General features: G+C 41.5%; 1 protein-coding gene across 1 annotated transcript in view; it reads right to left on the bottom strand.

The window, feature by feature from the left end:
* Positions 1–16,198: 16,198 nt before the first annotated feature.
* The window catches only part of LOC115637398 (homeobox protein PKNOX2), a 78,137-nt gene continuing 72,198 nt past the window's right edge, over positions 16,199–22,137 (bottom strand). The window contains exon 7 of the mRNA XM_030538648.1: positions 16,199–22,002. Within this exon, the coding sequence (XP_030394508.1) occupies positions 21,776–22,002 (227 nt within the window). The 3' untranslated portion in view covers positions 16,199–21,775. The remainder of the gene's footprint in view (positions 22,003–22,137) is intronic.

Here is a 22,137-nt window from a genome sequence, read left to right as displayed (position 1 = left end):
GTCCACCTCCTAGTCAGATGGTCTAAAGCACATGCCCACCACTGCACCATTCTTGTTGCTCTCACCTCTAAACTTAACCCAAAGACTCTCAAAAGGTTTTTCTCCAGTTTCATACTGGAACTCTGAGCAATTATACTGCTCTCTTACATACAGTGCCACTCCTCCACCTTTTTCCCCTGTCTGTCCTTCCTGAACATTTTATACCCCTCCATGCCAGTGCTCCAGTCATGTGAGTTACCCCACCAAGTCTCTGTTATTCCAATTACATCACAGTTCCTTGACTGTGCCAGGACTTCCAATTCTTCCTGTGTATTTCCCAGGCATCTTGCATTCATCCGATTGCCCTACTTTCTAAGGATGAATCAGGAGGCCTCTCAGGCTGCACCCTCCTCCTTGTGTTTTCTTCCAGTATCCCACTTCCCCACTTACCTCAGGGCTTAGGTCTCATTCCCATGGTGAACCTAGTTTAAAGCCCTCCTCACTAGGTTAGCCAGCCTGCTTGCAAAGATACTCTTCCCTCTATTTGTTAGGTGAATCCTTCTTCCCGGAAAAACAGCCCAGATCAAGGACTCCAAAGCCCTCTTCCGACAACACCTCCATAGGCATGCATTTACGACCACAATTTTAACAGTCTGTACCAGGCCTTGTCCTTCACCAGGGAGGATGAACGAAAACACAACTTGCACCTCAATCTCCTTTTTCCGTCTTCGCAGAGCCATGTAGTCTGCATTGACCCACTCAAGCTCATTTTTGGCAGTATCATTGTTTCCTACATGGTGACGTTAAAACTAGTGGTGGTCCGAGGGCTTCATGAGGCTTGTGAAACAGTCTATCACTGCCTGAATTCTAGCTCCAGGCAAACAGCACACATCTCGAGTCTCTAGGTCTGGCCAGCAGATGGATGACTCTGTCCCACTTAGGAGGGAGTCCCCGACCTTGACCACATACCTTCTCCTCTTGGGAATGGTGAGTGTGGAACACCCACCGTCATCCCTAATATAGTGCCTCGCATGCCTTCTGGTCGATGCGAGCTCCGTCTTTATCCGTTCTGTCATATGGGTCTTCTAAATCATTCTCTGCAGTAGAACCTGCGCTGAAAGCCTGAAAATGGTTTCTTATTCTTATCTGCATAGCGGACACATGGATTCTCCTGATTTGTCTTCTGGAGGTCACATGTTGCCAATATTCTTCCTCGGTCTACACTGCCCACCTTGATTCTTTGGCATGTTCTGCCTCCAGAACGAAATGCTGTCATCTGTCCACCAAGTTTTCTTTTTTTCTGATGCGATGCAAGGTTGATAATTGCATTGCTAGTCCTTTAACATTCTCTTCCAATATGTAGACCAATTTGCACTTTGTACAGATAAAGTCACTTTTATCCTCTTGAAGAAATACAAACATGGCACATCCTGTGCAGGTCAGAAGAACTGATCGCTCACAATCCACGTCTTCCTTCTGAAAGCTTTCTCAGATGTGTAGTTGCGTCTCACGAAGCCTGCCAGGCAAAAACAACCAGTTCGCAACTGGTTGCCTTTTTATAAGGCTGCTGTCTCGAAGAACTTGTCCTGGCCGAAAGCCTTCCCTTCAATCAACGACACAATGCCCACCTGAAACAAAGCATTACCAATTCACACTTTTAAAATACATGTTCATATAGTCACACTTTTCAAACAGAGAAACACACTGTCAAACAGTCCCTGCAACTAATGGCTCTAATTCACCCTAATATAGGTTAACTTAAATTTCTAGCGTAGACATTCTTTTTCTTTCAAACTAGTGTGACAAGTGTGCAAAATCAGGCAGGATGGGGCCAATAGGAGGCCTACATGAAAAAAGACCCATTAATTGGGAGTGACCCTATAAAATCGGGCCGTCTGGTCACCCTATTTCAAACAAACTGCAATAGCTGTAGTTAGCAGGTTAATTTGATTAGTACAGCTGATACATAAGGAATTTATGCACCCTCCCCAAACAGTCCCCTTTGTAATCTAGAGGTGAAAATTAAATTGTTTTCACAATTGGAATGCTTTTGCCTAATTTTTAGTTAAAATATATTTTCCTATTTCAATGAAAAACATAGTAGAGAGTCTTCTTACAGTATTGAACAGAAAATCACCTTACACAACAATCCTAAATGTTCTGTACTCTCTCTTGACTAGGGCCTTGTAAATGTCAATTTTTTTTCAATTTTAGAAATGCTTCCTTTGTGCTTAAAGTACTGCTTTGTTTTAAATGTAAATGGCTGTGGCACAGCTATAGTAAACACCCTATAAGTACTCTCAGTTTTAAACTGTTGCTTGTTCTTACAACATATTCTATTGTGGAGAGTTCTGATTCCATTGAACATTTTGGTTTAGACCGGGGTGGATAAACTATGGCCCAGGGCAGGAGGGGCGCATCTGATTCTTCAAAGATATTAATCTGGCCCTCTAGGGCCCAATGCGGAATGGGATCTGGGGCTTTCCCTGCTCCGCATGTGCTCCTGGAAGCAGCAGCATGTCCCCTGACAGCTTCTTTGCGTAGGGGCAGCCAAGTGCTGCCGCTGCAGCTCGCATTGGGAGCTGGGAACTCTGAGCATTCATGGCCCATCATACAATTTCCATACCCATCATACAATTTCCAAACTTTGAGTCAAAAAGTTTGCCCACCCCGACCTAGAGTCTTAAATGTCAATTGAATGAACATGAACTATAGAGCTGAGCTTTTACTATCAGAACCGGAAATCTATACGCCATTATCAGGAAGGGAATAAAGAGCAAATAAGAAACTCACAGCTGTCAAATGTCCCCCTTCTAGTGTTACAGCTCTACCACACAACTTGAGAATAAGCTGACACATTAAAAGAGGAAGAGAAGAACCCTTCCACATTAAATACCCTTTGCCTAAGGGAACATCTTGAGAGAGAGCAAACTAGAGTGACCAGATGTCCTGTTTTTAAAGGGACTGTCCCATTAAAAATGGGTGTATTGTCCCGTGTCTCACCCCTATCAATACCGGCGGGTTTACGCTTGCTGCTGGCTGGCTCTCTGCTCACCAGCTGTCCGCCCACCAATATTGGGGGTGGGTTTGCAAGGCTGGTGCTAATGCACGATGCGGAGCTGGCCGATCCCCCACTGGTCTGTCAATGCAGCCTCAACTGCATATCAGCAAGGCCTCCATGCCCCCATCCCAATTCCAATTTAAAAAAAAACAGAAATTGGAGAGCGGTAAATAATGAAGCGGGCAGGTCCCGGTTTCAGAGTGAAATGGTAAACTGGTTGGAAACAAAGAATATGTATTTTAATATGCTAAAGGTTAATATAAACATATAGGGAAAAGAATTTAGACTGTACATACACAGTGAATATGAAAAGGTTTACACTTCGTAGTGGCTAATCATCTGAACACAAGTTCCCAGTGTAATGCTGTGATCAATGGGACTCATGCACTATCTGGATGCCGAAACAGGAGATATTTGAATATGAGTATAAAGATTATTTTATATCTGTACTGGGCACTGGTGTGACCTCTGCCTTGCTATACAACGACTGCCACTTCCACCATCCGCAGGGCTTGTTACGCTGTCAGAGAAAATCAGGTTGTTTTGCTATGATTTGTTCTTGACAAATCCATGCTGACTGATACTTATCACGTTATTATGTTTGAGATATTTTCAAGTTCATTGCTTAATTATTTGTTCCCTTATCTTTCCAGGTACAGAAGTTAAGATGACTGGTTCTGTAATTCCCTGGGTTGTCCTTACTTTGGTTTTATAGAGATGCACTATATTTGCCCTTTTCCAGTCTTCTAGAATCTCTTCCATCTTCTATTACTTTTTGAAGATAATCACTAATGGCTCAGATATCTCCTCAGTCCTCTAGGATGTATTTCATCTGGCTCTGGTGATGAAAACATCTAATTTGTCTAAGTATTTTAAACTTGTTCTTTTCCTATTTTAATCTCTGATTTGCCTGACAGTCACCTTGCTTGATGTCCATTCGCCACCAACCTACTTGGAGAAAACTAAAACAAAGAGCGCATTATGCCATTATTGCCCCTTGAGTAATGCATCTACCCTGTCCTTGGTCTTCTTGCTTCCAATGTATTTATCAAATGTTTTCTTTTTATCCTTTATGTCTTTAACTTGTTTCATCATGGTTTTTGGCTTCTTATTTTGTTGCTAAATACTTGTGTAATTTATTTATATTCAGCCTTTATAATTTGGTCTAGTTTCCAAGTTTTGTAGTTTTCTAGATCATTGAAGAGCTTCTGTTAAACCAGTGTGGTCTCTTCTGATAATTGCTATTTTTCCTAAGCAGTGGGATAGTTTGCTCCCTTAGAATGTCACTGAAAAACTGCCATCTTCAATTTTTTCCACCTTAGACTTGCTTCCCATGGGTTTTAACTACTAACTTCCTGAATTTGTAAAGTCTGACTTCTTGAAAACTACTGTCTTTATTTTGTTTTTCTCCCTCCTACCATTCCTTAGAATAATGAAGTCTATCATTTCATGATCACTTTCACTCACGCTGCCTTCTAGTTTCAAAGCCTCAACCGTTTTCTCCCTATTTGCCAAAATCAAGCCTAGAACAACCCGGTAGCTTTGTCCACCGTCTCAAATAAAAAATGGTCTCCAATCCATTCCAAGAATTTAGATAATCTGTGCCCTGTTTTGTTTTTTTCCCCCAACAGATATCTAAAAGAAGGGAACACCCCGAGTAAACCTCCCTTCTCCTTCCTTTAGAGAAGCCAGGTGAGACCCAGTTGTTTTCAGTTTTTGAGTTGGCTAATATTTTCTTTGCTACCTTTTTTACTTGAGGACAGCAATTACAAATTTAGTTTTACCTTTCCGGGGAAGCAGTTGTGTTTTGCCAGTGTCTCCTGGGCTGTAAAAGTGCCCACGTAGTCAAAGTGTGGAAAGGGCTGCCGAAAAGGACAGTATGGTTTCTTATGTGCATGACATCTTTGTTTGCACTCAGACCAGGGAAGAGAATTTGAAGTATTGGCTATGGTGTTAAAAAAATACAGGAAACTGGATTTATCGTAAGCCCAAAGAAAGCACAGTTGTGATACCAATAAGTAAATTATCTTGGAGTGACACTGGGACGGGTGTGGTATCAACTGAAAGTGGAACGGATTTATTACTGTTCAGCTCTCACAGATATCACAACTCTTAGATTCTGGGACTGGTTAATTGCTCTTGAAATAGTATTGAGGGATTTTCAGAGACGGCAGCCTCCAGTGCATGAATTGGAACAGCCAGTTGTGCTGAAGTGGGCAAGTACTGAAAGGGAGATGGGAATTGTATTGATTCAGAACCATGGAACAGGGCTCTGCCAGTGGCTTATGCCTCCAAAACGTTAAGAGATGTAGAGCGAGGATTCAGCCCTGTGAAAACGGTATTTTGGCACTAGTAGCCAATGCTACTGAAAACTTCTCACTCCCCAGTGAAATGTGTACTCACCGAAAGATTAAAAATGCTCAAGGATCTATCCCAGCAACCCCTTAGCAAATTAGGGCTGATGAATTTGATGCGCCCCAAGGGCTGCTCAAAGCATAGTTAAAAGTTAAAAAGCCCCCTCCCAGGGGAAGAAAAGCATTGCGGGAGAAGATGAGGTTAAGGTCCAAATGAGTCTGTCTACACTATGGGATTATTCCAATTTTACAGAAACCAGTATTTGGAAACAGATTGTATAAAGTCGAGTGCACGCGGCCACATTAAGCACATTAATTCAGAGGTGTGCGTCCATGTACCAAGACTAGAGTCGGTTTCTGGAGTGTTGCACTGTGGGTAGCTATGCCATAGCTATCCCATAGTTCCAGCAGTCTCCCCCGCCCATTGGAATTCTGGGTTGAGATCCCAATGCATGATGGCACAAAACCAGCGTGGCGGGTGATTCTGGGTAAATGTTGTCAGTCAATCCTCCCTCTGTGAAAGCAACGGCAGACAATCATTTTGTGTCCTTTTTCCTGGATTGCTCTGGCAGATGCCATATCACGGCAACCTTGGAGTCCTTTCAGTCTTTTTTCACTGTCACTGTATGTCTACTGGATGCTGCTGACAGACACGGTACTGCAGTGCTACACAGCAGCATCTTTGCAAATTAGCAGAGATGGTTACCAGTCCTATCGTACCATCTGCTCCTTTGCACGTTGGCAATGACGGTTACCAGTCATATTGTACCATCTGCTGTTGTCATGGGTGCTTCTGGCTGGCTTCGGTGAAGTCGGCCGGGGGCGCATGGACAAAAATGGGAATGACTCACCAGCAAATGTTTTTCGGAGACTGCGGGGACTGGGAGATAGCTCGTGTCCTCACTCCCCACTCCCTCCGTGAGCGTCCATTCAATTCTTTGGCTGTGGCCTCTGTCTATCAAAGCCTTGAAGATTTTTTTCAAATGCTTTGGCATTTTGTCTTTTGGAACGAAGTTCTGATAGAACAGATTCATCTCCCCATACAGAAATCAGATTCAGTATCTCCCGTACGGTCCATGCTGGAGCTCTTTTTTGATTCTGGGACTGCATGGTCACCTGTGCTGATCGGCGCTCCATGCTGGGCAAATAGGAAATGAAATTCAAAAGTTTGCAGGGCTTTTCCTGTCTACCTGGCCAGTGCATCCGAGTTCAGATTGCTGTCCAGAGCGGTCACAATGGTGCACTGTAGGATAGCACCCGGAGGCCAATACCGTCGAATTGTGGCTACACTAATCCTAATCCAAAATGGCAATACCGATTACAGAACTACTCCCCTCATCGGGGAGGATTACATATGCTGGTATTAAGAGCCCTTTATACCGATATAAAGGGCTTCGTTGTTTAGATGGGTGCAGGCTTAATTCAGTTTAACATTTCTAAATTCGGTATAAACTTGTTTATCTTAAATGTTTACTTATACCTCCCGATATACAGGGAGAGGAAAAGTTTGTTTTGCTTTTTGGTTTAGCTGCTGGAAGATTTTGGAAACAGTGCACTCTTGTGTACTGCTTTTATTGCCATTTGGATTGCAGACCTGCTCCATTTTTGTGAATCCAGAACCCATTGTGTTTAATGCATGGAGAGACTATCCATGGATGACAATGGATTGTAAAATGAAAAAGACACGCCACATCACTACTCATCACAAAATCCCTGGAGTACAAATCTCTCTTTTTGGTTTTATGGATGGATACAATCCCAGTTCAGTAAAACTGAACGGCTTGGACTGGAACAAAGTCAAAATTAGTGTGAGATGAGAGAGAACTGTCAATGTATCATGGTTTGGGTTGCAGATCTACAGAATTACTATCACTTCAGTAGCAACAGCCCCGTCATGTATACGCAAGGGGCTAGTGGGAGAAATTGTAGGCTACCCAGGAGGCATGGTTTTCACTGGTTGGGAACTGGCAGACGACTATCTAATTGTAGTAAATGTATTCATTTGTGAACTGAGATCTTCATATGGCCAATTTCAGGGGAAAGTTAATTTTAGTCTAAAACACTCCCTTTCTTTCTCAAATGCTGGACACAAAGTTTAGGGAGCGGCAAAACCAGAAACAGTGACACCGGAAATGAAGATTATTTCGCCCTATACTTTGGAAGTCCTGGGTCCTCAGGAAATTTATAACAGGGACAAAGGATAATGAAGTGTTTACATGGTGACTTAGTAAAATGGTTAGTAATATGCAGCCCAATATGACTAGAAAAGGGTCCTCCAGGAACCACATGGAGTAAAGGTATAGAAGTGTGGCTTCCTGAACCAGCTGTAATTAACATTTTGGCAGTAGTGCCCCACTATGAAAAGTTTGTCCAGCCATTATAATAGGGCTGTAAAAGAAAAAAGTATTTTTCCATTGAAGATGGGGGGAACCACATTGGAAAACAAAGGATTCCTGCCATATGTAAAGTCATGCCATTTTTAAGGCATAATCAGTATTGTCTTTTCACTGAATCTCCACCCAGGATGAGTTCTGGAAAGATCTATGATTCAACGACTGAGTTGGGGGAGAAGTGCTGAGTCCGTACTGGAACGGTTTCTGGCTTATCAGATGACTACCTGGAGTTTTATTCTGAAAGCAAGAGAAGCTTGCTTTCAATAACCACTGCAATCTGCCTAAAAAACAACATTTAGGGTGAGGAATTACTAATTGTAACCAGTTTTTTAAAAATCTTCAACTTATATTGCATTTTTGTTTTGTCTGCTAGATAATCTGGTTGATCTGTTTATTATTCCTTACAATCACTTAAAATCTATATTTTGTAACAAATAAACTTGTTTCTGTGTTCTCTAAAACCAGTTTGTGGAGTTCATAACTCATGGGGCTGGAAGCGCAAGATGCTACAATTTTGAGTTTACACTCCAGAGGAGGTGTGTACTTGAATGCTGGGCAATTCCATACGCATGCAGAGCAGATTTCACTATCTGTGTCTTTCTGCAGATGCGGGTATCCTGTCGGTATGCTGGAGGAGGCTTGATGGCCTGGCTCAGCAAGACAGTGTAAAGGCACTCAGGCTGGTGAAACTGGCAGGCTCAGTGATACCCTATTACATCAGGTGGGATCCCGGCACGGCAGGGAGGTGGCGGCAACCTGTCACAGGTTCCTTCAGTTTTGCTCGCTGTTTCACAGTTTCTCTGCCAAGCGTTGCTCAGAAGGACCTGAAACAGGGTCTTAACAATTTTTATGACAAAAATCCCAACATAATGATGCCATCTGCACAACTTTCCATTATATTTAAGTACATGTTTTTGTAAAGGATGTGCATGAGATTAGCTGCTTTCCTTTTGGCCCCCAGTCCATTGAGACACCGGTATATGCATGAGACATTTAAACCTCAGTCTGCAAGCACCCAAGCAGTCCACATACACTTCTCAACTGTTAGTTGATTTCAAGGATGTGCATCAGTTCTTGGCGGATCAGGTCCTTAGTGGCTACTCAGAAATAGAAACAGTCTCTCGGCTCTGTGAATCCCTTGGATCCTAGAGAGTCTTTTTAGCTTTTACACTTTTAATGTTATTTGGATATATTCAGGGTGAACAATTTTTCTCCTGGCCATTACCATCCACCAGTCTCACATTTATAGCTTCAGTTTAAAAAAACCCAGTAGTTTATTTGCATGAATAAATTGAAAACAGAGTAATTTTTTTTTTCAGAATTAATCTCTCCATTTTTACAATGACCAAAAGGAGACAAAGTTGAAACTCCAGAAGAACAAAGTACTGACCTCCCAAACATAACCCTTATCCCTGTGGTATAAGTGGAACAATTCAAGTCACTATTTGTACAAAAATACAACTTTTTTTAGACGTAAGGTCTGAAAAAAATACCATCCCTGTCTAGTAAGTCAAAAAACTGTTCATAGTGCCAAGTCTTAGAAGCAGCTAGAAAGCCAGTAACTGAGATGACTGTATTGTTTTGTCTTCAATCTTTTCCCAACTGGGTTAAATAGAAATTTGACCCTGCAAGTATCAAGGATCTTGCAATTTCCTCAGTGAATAGCCTTCTACTACGTGATAAAGTAAAGATGTATAGAAGAAGCTTTAAATGAGCAAAACGTCATCAAAACACATTTAAACTGTTCTACTTTTAAGAGTTTGAAGAGTCTGATAATTCATAGGGTAGATAAGATAGTAATTAAATGCTGCTCGTGGAGAAACACTTCACAGTTTTGATTTATTCTGATTATTTACCTCCCCGAGGTGGAGAAAAGCTGCTTATTAGATTTTTCTTTTCGATTCCCAGATTGCTTCTAAATGTAATCTCTTTTCTTCTACTTAGTGTGTAATATAAAAAAACCCATATATTTAGTATTAAAAGATTAGTTATTTTTATTAAAGTCTATTTAAATATAAAGAAGTCATGGATGCTACAACACAAACTACAGCCGCTGATATGCGTATTCATTCTGGCTTCAAAGAGGACAGCAGAGAATATGCAAATTGTCAGCAAAGGCGGTAGCTGATATTTTGATAATGGCCAGCTGAAAGATCCCAAAAGGGGCATGCACACAAACCATTCCAAAATGTTTTTACATGCAAAGGGGTCAAATTTGCATAACCATACAATTAAGTTATGACCCATTGCCTGATGCTCTGTACATGGACCTGCTGCTAATAATCTGCACTAATTGCCATCTTCTGCAAAGCAGATGGTCAGTGCATTGAGTACTGAGATATTTTGGGTTATTTTTCTTCTGATTTTTCGAATAGAATCGTAGAGTTGTATAAGACTAGGACTGGAAGTAACATCAGGAGGTCATCTAGTACAACCCCCTGTTCAATAGTGCAAAGGCATCCAAGGACTTGGTCACATTCTTCATATTCATCACTTTTATCAGTATCTTTGAAACCTCTTTTTCCCTTTTTGCCGGCTAATGTAAAATCAAGCAACTCAACTCTCAGTAGGATAAGTAAAACAAATTGTTTGTACAAGACTTAATCATTATGACTCTAATCTAAAATAAAATATACTAACAGCAGAAATAAAAACAAAGGCCTGATTTTTCTCTCACTTATTTAGGAATGGCTCTTGTCTTTTTTTGACAGAATCTGTGTTCAAACTGTTGACAAATCAGTGCTCTTAATGCAATGGAAAATATGCATATTTTTTAGGGTGAAAATCATCCCTACACAAATGAACAACACAAGGACTATGTTTATTATCTAGGCTTATCATCATATAAAAATCATGGATTTTTGCCCAAACACCACGTCCGGAAAGTAGAGAAATCTTCTCTTCTCCTGTAAGAAGATTTAATGAGTTGCTGAGGTCAGAGAAGAAGCCCATGTTTGAAGCAGGACAGCTTGAATTCTGACTCAGTGCACTAGCCACTAGACCATGATTCCTACCCTGTATGTCACTTATCTTGCACTTATGCCTTCAATATCTGTTTTATGCTTTCCCTCTGCATAGGGGATCATTCTTATCCTTATTACATATGGGCAGAATGGCAAAACTTCCATTGATTTCAATTGGACTAGGAGCTGGCTTCTTAGAAAACAGATTTCAGAACAAGGAGTCTAATGATTTTTTTGACAACATATGAGAAATGATCATAAACTCCTCTGCAGTGGGGCAACTGGTCTAGGAAGAAAGAATACTCATTGGCAAAAAATCCAGATCCAGAACTGGAATGAGTTGAAAGATATGCCGCTGTACCTCTCCTGACAGAGAACAAAATGAAAGGGACTGTAGCTTCTGACTTCCAGCACTCATTGGAGATGCAACATGACCTACAAAATCTACCCTGGAAAGATGTAATGTATCCACAATCTCCCTGGGCAATTTATGCCCCTGCTTAACCAACCGGACAGTTAAGACATTTTTCCTATTGTCCAACCTAAACTTCCCTTGCTGCAATTAAAGCCCATTGCTTCTTGTCCTAGGCTCAGGGGTTAAGAACAATTTTTCTCCCTCCTCCTTTTAACAACTGTTATCAAGCCCCTGCTCAGTCTTCTCTTCTCTAGATTAAACAAATCCAATTTTTTTCATTTGTCCCTTATAGGCCTTGTTTTCTAGGTCTTTAATCATTTTTGCTCTTCTGTGGACTTTCTTCAATTTGTCCATATCTTTCCTGAATAGTCGTGCCCAAAACTGGACACAATATTCCAGTTGAGGCCTAATAAGCATGGAGTAGAGCGGAACAATTACTTTTTGTGTCTTGCTTACAATACTCCTGCTAATACTTCCCAGAATGAGGTTAGCTTTTTTTGCAGCAGCGTTACATTATTGACTTATATTTAGTTTGTGATCCACTGTGACCCCACCCAGATCCCTGTCCACAGTACTCCTTCCTTGGCAGTCATTTCCCATTTTGTATGTGTGCAGCTGATTACTCCTTCCAAAGTGTAGCGCTTTGCATTTCTCGTTATTGAATGGAATACAAGATATTACCTCACTCACGTTGTCGCTCCTAATATAGTGTAATGTGGATAACAGCTATACAATATTGACTTCATACAATTCAAAAGTATAAGCATGTCTTCTCCTCCAGGGAGGGTTGCAGGAAATGGGGGAAGATCCTGAGCAGCAGTCTGCATCCCATATATATATCCCGCAAGTCCTCTCGCCCTCCAGCATGGGGCTAGGGTATGTTCCTCTGGCTCCTAGGGTCAGGGATGGCTGGAGTTGGGGGTGGGGATAATCTCTGCATGTTGAGCCTGACATGAATGCAGCTCCCATTGGCCATCCAGAGGGACCATCTGGGTGGAAGGGGGGTAGGTCCGGGTAGTGCTTACCTACTTACTGATGAGGAGGCAGGGTTCCGGCCAGCAGCAGGACACAATCGTACTGAAATCAGAGGAGAGGCAGAAAATACTGGACAGTTTGCCCATATTTAACAAAACATTGGGGCTCCTGGTAGAGGGTTTAAATACGAGATTGTCCCCTTAAAAACAGGATGTGTGGTCACCCGAGCTATAAGCTATGTATCTCACCTCTCTGGGTGCTCCCTGCATCTTCCCTTGCAAGACACTTTGGGGGATGGTCCGGGCAGACTAAGTCATTTGAATCACACTACTTAGATGCATTGGCCATTATTCCCTGCAGAACAAGGGACACAGATGCATAAGAACATAAGAATGGCTGTACCGGGTCAGACCAAAGGTCCATCTAGCCCAGTATCCTGTCTACCAACAGTGGCCAATGCCAGGTGCCCCAGAGGGACAGAACCTAACAAGTAATGATCAAGTGAGCTCTCTCCTGCCGTCCATCACCACCTTCTGACAAACAGAGGCTAGGGATCCCATTCCTTACCCATCCTGGCTAACAGCCATTAATGGACATAACCTCTATGAATTTATCCAGTTCTCTTTTAAACCCTTATAGTTTTAGTCTTCAAAACCTTGTCAGGCAAGGCATTCCACAAGTTGACTGCGCTGCGTGAAGAACTTCCTGTTATTTTTTTTAAAACCTGCCTTCCATTCATTTAATTTGTTGGCCCCTAATTCTTATGGAAATAAGTAAACAAATTTTCCTTATCTACTTTCTCCACATCACTCATGATTTTATACACCTCTAGACTCCTCTTTTCCAAGCTGAAAAGTCCTAGGCTCTTTAATCACTCCTCATATGGGACCCATTCCAAATCCCTAATCATTTTAGTTGCCCTTCTCTGAACTTTTTCTAATACCAGTATATCTTTTTTTTAGATGAAGAGACCACATCTGTATGCAGTATTCAAGATGTGGGTGTACCATGGATTTATGGGCAGTAAGATATTCTCCATCTATTTCCTTTTTAATGATTCTCCTCTATTTCCTTTTTAATGATTCCTAAAATCCTGTTTGCTTTTCTGACTGTCTCTGCACACTGCGTGGACATCTTCAGAACACTATCCACGATGACTCCAAGATCTTGTTCCTGATTAGTTGTAGCTAAATTAGCCCCCATCATATTGTATGTGTAGTTGGGGTTATTTTTTTTTCAATGTGCATTACTTTACATTTATCCACATTAAATTTCACTTGCCATTTTGTTGCCCAATCACTTAGTTTTGTGAGATCTTTTTGAAGTTCTTCACAGTCTGCTTTGGTTCGGAGCAATCAGTCGTACTGCAACCTCAGTGTTGTAGTTGCGACCGCAGAGTGGCTCTGCTACTATACTGCCTGTTGCAGAACTTACCTCCCCCAAGCACAGATTCTCATAGCTGACAGAAAATGAGAGAATTAACCTCATGAATGAATTGCCTCACAGAGAGCTATTATACTTTCCTTAGAGACTGGCTGGAATTATGAAGAGCATCAGAATGAGACCCAGATCACAATTCCCTACATTGGCAAGGTGTTTGGCTACAGTGTTGTAATTCTGATCCATTTATAGTAACAATTAAATTTCACATGTCTTATTTACAAGTATATCAAAGAGTAAATAAGCAACAGGCAATAGATTAATAACAGGAAATACTACGGATCACTTCCTCCCATGTGTTAATTATACACATAAGTCCCAGTATTGAAACCGTCACTCAGGGCAAAATTCCCTTTGATATCAGTGGGAAATTTGACTGATGAAAGAGTGAGCAGGTGCTGCAACTTGGTTCATAATATATCTAGCACTGAAGTCATTTTTTTAGGTTTCAGTTATTTAATTAAATATCAGTTGTAAGTAGATCACAAAGAATCTGATTGCTACATGAAAATCTTTTACTGTTGAGATGCCAGGTCTACTATAAGATGAAACTGACCAACTAGAACGCCTCACTGCAGCGCTGTGTGGGAATCATTCACAGTATTGTAAAAAAAAGCTTAGGAGCAATGTTCTCTTTATACTCAAGAGTTCCTTGGTCTGGCACTACATGTAAGAGTGAAATCTTTAGCTTCAGGGAGGATCAGGGAGGACCAGCTGGCTCACTTAGTTTTGACAATCCTGAGTCTTTTGCCGAAATGCCACATCTGAGGAAGCAATGGTTTCCCTGATGTAGTGTCTCTAAAGGTATTGGCTGAATGATAGATGACTGCTTGGCCAATATCCATCACTGATGCAGCGTTAGTCTGCAAAGCTGCCCTAGCTCTTGCTGAATGAACCCTGTTTCCTAAGTGACTTCCACTCACATGTGCCTCTATGCAATCATATATCCACTTAGTCAGACAGCATCTAGACATTGTCTGATCTCTCTGGCAACCTTTAAAGAACACACACAAAAGGATTCTGACCAGAGTCCTATGATAATGGTATTTTAGTGGCCTAACTACATCACGAGACTGTATTTCTGGGAGGATTAGGGGGATGGAGGAAAGTGAAAGCAGGGCAAATTGAATTCACTGGGAACGTGAAGGTCTACTGAGGTGATGCTATTAGGAACCATTCTCAGGTTACCCTTGCCTGGATAGAAAACTAGGAAGCAGTAGCTATAGGATTGATTTCCTTGTATGAACCGCCCAATTCAGGTCTTTGAGTCAAGCACATTCATAAGCATTTTTTAGCACAACAGACGGAAATGGCATAAAGATCACTTCAGTATTAACAATAAAAGGGAATTTAGACTTTTGATACATTAACAATGTAGCTGCAATCATTTTTACACACACCTGCAAAATCCTTAACAATAGTAGCCTTAAATTAAGCTCTTAAGCAGATATTTAGGGAGGGCTTTTTCAAAGCACTTAAGTGATTAAGGTGCACCAACTGCCATCAAGCTGCAAATCCCTGTTGGAGGAGTACAGCCTAGTCAAAGCATTTAATCCAGTGCACAAAGTCTTTGCTTATCACTTTTGTGTTTGTGTTGGCTCCATGGTGAGGCTGTTAACGAGGCCCTAGTCTTATCTTTTTCAGCACAGCTGAGCATTTTATATGAGAAATTTCTTGGTACAGAAAATTCTATGTAAAATCTGAGTCTACGAGCAATTAGGAAACTATTAAAGAAACAAGAACAATGTGTCCATTTTAGCAATTTAAGACTACAAAATGGAAAGAAAGGCAAGAACTGGAAATATGTAAAATTAAAGTCTGATTTGAATTAAAACTGATTTAAATAAAATAATTATTCTTTTTAAAATTATTTTTGTACATCTTGAATTAAATTATTGTAAAAGGATGGAAGATATCCACAAGCCATAGTCCTACTGTAGACTGGTCCAGGAGAGAAGTAGATTTTTATGGCCAGTAGACCTGTTTCTATCAGCTCCAATATTGACAGGTCTGTTGGACTATAGCTGTGGTGCTATATTCTGGGATGAGGCCTCTGATTGATTCGTGGTTTCTGCCAGGGGGAGCTCATAGACTCATAGACTTTAAGGCCAGAAGGGACCATCATGATCAGCCAGTCTCATCTCCTGCACATTGCAGGCCACAGAACTTCACTGCCACTCCTGTAGTAGGCCCATAACGTCTAGCTAAATTACTGAAGTTCTCACATCTTGATTTAAAGACTTCATGTTATAGCAAATCCACCATTTACTCCAGTTTAAAGTGATCTGTGCCCCACACTGCAGAGGAAGGTAAAAGCCCCAAGAGTCTGCCAATCTGACCTGGGGGAAAATTCCTTCCCAACCCCCACTATGGTAAAGTTAGACTCTGACACCTGGGAAAGAATTATCTGTATTAACTCAGCACCCTCCCACTCCGTCTTTTCTCAGCTGCTGGGGATATTTGCTGCTCGCACTCACAGATCAGCTACATGCCACTGTAGGCAGGCTCGTCATACCATCCCCTCCATAAAGTTATCATGCTCAGTCTTGAAGCCACTTAGGTTTTTTTTTGCCCCTACACCGCTCCCCTTGGAAGGCTGTTCCAGAGCTTTACTCCTCTGATAGAAACCTTCATCTAATTTCAATCCTAAACTTATTGATGGCCGGTTTATAGCCATTTGCTCTTGTGCCAACAATGGCCCATAACCTAAACAACTCCTCTCCCTCCCTAGAGTTTATCTCTCTGATGTATTTACAGAGCACAATCATCCCACCTCATCCTTCATTTTGGTAAGCTAAACAGGCCAAGTTCTTTAACTCTCCTTTCATAAGATAGGGGCCTCATTCCTCTCATCATGTTAATAGCCCTTCTCTCCTTGAAGGCATCTTTCTTAAACATAGGCGGTCAGAATTGTACACAGTATTCCAGATGAGATCTCACTAGTACCTGGCATAACTGTAATATCTCTTCCCTATCTCTCCTGAAAATACCTTGCCAAATGCATCCTAGGACTGCATTAGCCTTTTTCATTGCATCACCACATTGGTAGGTCATAGTTATCATGTGATAGACCATTACATCCAGGTCTTTCTCCACCTCTGTTCCGTGCAACTGATACTTCCCAGATTGGATCCTCCCCAGAACATCAGATTGACTCTTTTCTTCAGATTCTTGCTCTGTGTCCTTGCCTGTTTGCTGATGCACATTATGATAGCTACATTGCCTGTCCTAATTAGAACAGGGTCCCTCTGACTTAAATCCTTTAAGGTCAGCAGTCTTCCATAGCTCTCTGAGTACCAGCATATTGGTATGAGATGTCCAGTCAAGAACTTCATCAGTCAGGTACTGGAAGTCCTTCCTCTGTGGCAAATTGGCAAGACTTTGTCCAGAATGTTCAGTGTGTTTGGCATGCACATAATATGGCCACAGCTGTCTGCACACTCGGGGGAGGGCAGGGTGGGAGAGAAAGGGAGTTTTCTAAAAGTTCTGGCTGGAGGGTCCCTCTGGTAGTGAGAGAAAGAAGAGCAGATTTTCCTTATGGCGTCTCGTCCTCATGGAACTTTCACTAGGTAAGGAGAAACCTGAAGACCTCCTTCATTCACTCCTGACTGCAATGCTAAAACGGCTTAAAGGCTGTGAGGCTTTCCTCCCAAGCCCCTGCAGGAGGAGGACAAAGGTACCAAGAAGAACTAAACTAGCCACTGGAAAATTGGGCCTGGCATGGAATTCGATGGACGCTGCAGAGCTGCTTTTCCTGCAGTTTCCTCTAACATGGAGTTTGGTGGGAGGAAAAACGTGGTTTCAGCTCAACAGAACCATCAGTTTTGGTAGGAAAGAGCTGTATCACACAATGGCTGGTCTCAGTGCAGGTGTGCTGACCCAGGCCCCAGCACAGATCCTGTTGGTAGTGATTCTCCAGGTAGAGGAAGAGTTGCACGAGTCCCAGATCTGACTCACAGGGAGGAAACCCAGTGACAGGAGGGACAGAACATCTTAACCTTTGCCTGGAAAAACTCTGCTTTATAATTCAAGTGAAACCTTCCTACTCTCATGTCCCTTGAGGGGCTGCAATGCCCTGTTAATGCAGAAGGATAGATTCTGCTGAATTGCAGGGAGGACTGGAGTTACTGCAAATATTCTGCTACCATCAACCTCTTCTCTGAAAGGAACTGCCTACATGTCTTGGAAGACCAATGGAGCTGCTAATTCATTCTGTACTCATGGAAGCCTCAAGAAAAGAAGACAACAGTAAAAGATTAAAGGAGGAAAAGAGCAATGAATTAGCCTGAGGTGATGTACTAAGCAATCCCAAAATGTTTTTATTTTATTTTACTTTATTTAAAAATCCATTGGCCTCACAGTCCAAGGTATGGCTTGCCCAGTATGAGCAATGTGATCTGTAATGCTCTCTTGGCTATGAAATGTCTGAAATGACTCTTCAGACCCGCATATCTGTTCCTGTTGTCCAGACATATACCACACTTCTGGATTTTGAGAATATTTTCAGCTTCATCAAGCAGTGAATTGGTGCAGTTTCTGAAGCAGACAGCACTGGTCTTCCAGTCATTCTCACCAGGTAGTTAAGGTGGTAGCTATGATGAATGGCTAAAATTTAAGACATGTTAACCTTTGAGAATTACAGCAATTTTCAATTTTGAAGCCTGCCAAGGAAAATCACGTTCAGAGAACTCATGTCTTGGGTAACATTGGGTCCCCTTCATTGACCTAGATTTCTCATATCCTTTATTCCTAAACCTTAATCAAGAACATATAAATAAACTCACAATAAGATACAGCTGCAAAATCTCATCTGATAGCACTTTATAATAAATGGATATGAATTAATACTAGATTACAATGAAATTTCTATGAAATTACATATTACATTCACGCCATATCAGTATTGAAAACAGGCCCTTATGTCCATTGCCAGCCCAATAAATTCCCAAGGAATTATCATGGAGTCAACCCTTGTTGTAGATAATCAAACGTCTCAACTGCTCAAGAGGCAAAAGAAGGAGCAAAGAGGAAACTGTAGTTCAGGGGCCATCAAAAATAATTGTTACAGAAAAATAATAGTTCAAAATGGGATCAAGCTCTGTCATAAAACATTAAACTCACTGAAACTGTCTCAAAACTCAGTGTGTGTTAGCGCCATCAAAAATAAGTTGGGTACACAGTCCTTAGTCCTGGGCTGGTGTTGGGGCTGTGCATATTTAAGTAAGACTATGAACCAGAAAAGAAAAGCTTCCATCCTAGCTGTCAGCTGGTTGGAAATCTGCCAAACCCTTTTTTTTATTCGAAAAGGCAGAATGTTCAAAACCAAAATTTTTCACCGAACTGCATCAGTCTTAACGGGACGGTTTCTCAGGTCCAGCATGGGATTTCTCGGAAGAGAGAGAGAGAGAGAAAGCCAGGCAACAGACACAGTCTCTCTCCGGTCCAATTAACATTTAATTGTGTATACCAACAGGTGAGAGAGACTCCAACAGATGAGAGAGACTGCAGCCATGTCTACACTACAGGTGCTACGGCAGTACAGCTATAATACTGACAGTGACACTTCCTACACTGATGTAAGAGGTTCTTCCATCGCTGTAAGCAATCCACCTCTCTGAGTGGCAGTAGCTAGGACACCTAACTGCATCTGTCCCAGGAGTTAGCTCAGCATACCTACATCGTTCTGGGGTGTGTGTGAATTTTTCAAACCCATGAACACCGTAGCTATGTTGTCCTAACTTTGAAGTGTAGAAAAGACCTGACTCTCTTGCCTGTTGGTGAGGGTATTTACCTACGATGTAGTGACACAGGTCCAATCCCTGCTTTGAATTAGAGCAGGGCCTGGACTCTGCAACTTCTAACCCACAGCTGAGTATCTTAAGCATCAGGCTACTGGCTTTTGAGCGGTTGCTCTCAAGTGTGCAAATTTCAGTTTGCTTGTGTTCTTATATGTCATTTGAGTGTGGAATGGAATTCTTATTTTCTGGCTGCCCTAATTCCACTGCATTTTCAAAGGGGAAATGTGATCTAATTATGGCATGGAAAGGAAGCAAAACGTATTGCTCTATACCACTGATTATAAATAAGCTTATTTCTTTCTCAAATTTCTATTAAACCGTTCAGTTTTGCTCATTGTAGGGAGGAACACATTCATTTCAGGAAGTCCTTCCTCAGTCTCAGTTACTGACTGCTCTTCAAAGGTGAAATATAGAGGTCCCCAGTTGTTTTGCTAAAAGTCATTCTCAGCCTTCACGATAGTGCCATCCAAGGGTTGTCACTGAAATTGTTCTCCTGCAAATGGACTGAAAGTTCATTCAATTAAATTTTATGGATAACACAACCATATTCAGTTCTACCATTTAGTGTGTGGCGAGAGGAGGTGTGCGAGTGATGTTTTGGGGTGAAATCTCTTTCTATCAAGGGGAGTTTATTTCCTTCCCACTGTGTGAATACTAGAGGGTCTTTGTTGCCATTTCTGTGATTATATCCATAATCTGATTCTTATTTGTTTATTATATTTGTATATATGTTAGTCAGCTCAGCAAATGTTTCTGATCTCAGGAAAGTCTTGGCTGTGATTAGTTTTGCCAGTGCGTCATGAAATGTTTTCTTCCTCAGTCAGTGAAGAAAATTTGTATGGCTCTGACACCTCCTACTGCTATTAAACACGCCTAAGGCTATGTCCACACTGCACTGTGCTTCCCAGTGTGGCTAGACAGATACTTGGACCTGGGGTAGTACAGATGGCAGCTTGGGCTAGCCACCTGAGCGTGTGCCAAGCAGGTTTGGGTGGGTGTGTACTCAGGTGCCTAGACTGTGTCACTATCCCTGCTACCACAGCTACACTGCTATTTTTAGCCCACTAACTTGAGCAGAGCTAACAAATGGCTGTCTAGCCAAACTGGGAAGGACACTCCCTGCTGCAGTGTAGCCATTGCCTAAATGACCATCTTATTTCAAGTTGGCTTTTCATCAATCTCTCGGCAGAATGCTTTACATGAGAGGGATAGTTGGTGGGGATTGATGAGAGCTGGAAGTAACACAAGGAGCATTTTTATATTTTACCAGCTGGACTGCATGTTCAGCTATCTCAAAAAACCTTTTCCTAGTTCAGCAATCCAGGAATTCTCAAAACCAGGAGATAGCATAGCAGAATATGAGCTTGCTTTCAGCATTCTGAAACCTGACTACGTTTCAGATGAACAAGGCAAATTTAGCATTTTTTGCTTATATTTCATTAAAACATAAGAATGCCCAATCATTTCTTGATCAGTTTCTGAATATTTGTGATCTTTTAAACATTCTTTGTCATTTGACATTGCACCTATAGCCTAAGAAATGTCACTAACTGTATCACAAGCAGAACATTCAATAAAAAGTTTCTAAGTTTTCGGTTGTCCTACAAAGGCTGCACAGCTCAGTCTGATGCCCAATCAACAGACCGTTTTACATGAACATGTGTGTGTCCCCTCTGTACTTCCTGGGGTTTGTCACTTTGTATAGGAAGAAATGGAAGTCTGAAGAACTGACATTCATTTAATCAGTACTAATCAGGAATCTAAATGGATCCAGCACTAAAGTCTTTCAATGTTCAGTTTTAAATTCTGACAATTTGCAAACTCTGATTTTCCTACATTTAGATATTTATAATCATTACAATCTTTTACTTAAAAAAAGCATCAATCCTTTTGTATCTATAAATCTTTCATAAATGCAGTGAAAATGAAAACAGACCTGCCTCTCACCTGCATGTCAAAAAAAGGCATTGCATGATAACATCCATCAAAGACTCAGTCATACAGAAAACAGCTTGCCCTAAAAACACTTTTGTTCTTATCAAAAACAACAACAACAACACCAAAAAAACCCCAACAAACAAACAAACAAAAAAAACTGGCCACAATATGTGCCTTGTAAACATGTGTCCTTCACTTAAATAATAACCCTGCACATTCTACTGGTCTCTTAAATGTGCACTCCTGTCCACAGCTGCAGTGTATTGCAGGCAAGCAGGACACTTTGTAAGGGTATCACTACTTGATTTTGTCATACATAATTTTTAAAGCGATGTGAGGGGCTTGTATGTCAAAGATCAGGGTTCCTCTAAAAATTCCTCAGGCTGCTGATTTAGGTAGGGAAACATCTTTCCGGGAGGCATCTGCTCTACCGTAAATAAGGGAACCTTCAATTCTTTGTTACTCCAGTGAGTCACTGTGCTCCAAGCCAAGGTCACTGACATTCGTTGTCTGGAGCTCATCGTTATCTTCCTCCAGTTCTTCTTCTTCTTCTTCCTCCATTTCATCCTCCTCCTCATCTTCTGTTCCATCAAGTGAGTCATCATGAGCTGCCATCATGGCCTGCTGCATAGCAATGGTAGCATTATCGGAAGACAGGGACTGCAGATTGTCCATAATTAAGGAGCCTAAAATAAAAACAACACCTGATATAAATAATTACATTTGCAAATTTACTTTGCGGAGGCAGCAATGCCATCTGACATCATGTTGCTTTACCACAACTGCTGACTTGCTATGGAGAGATCCACATTGGTTGGCAT

Source organism: Gopherus evgoodei, chromosome 19 (genome assembly GCF_007399415.2).
Source record: "Gopherus evgoodei ecotype Sinaloan lineage chromosome 19, rGopEvg1_v1.p, whole genome shotgun sequence".
NCBI classification, from domain to species: Eukaryota; Metazoa; Chordata; order Testudines; family Testudinidae; genus Gopherus; species Gopherus evgoodei.
The sequence above is the reverse complement of the archived record's forward strand: the minus strand, read 5'-3'. Positions and strand labels throughout refer to the sequence as shown.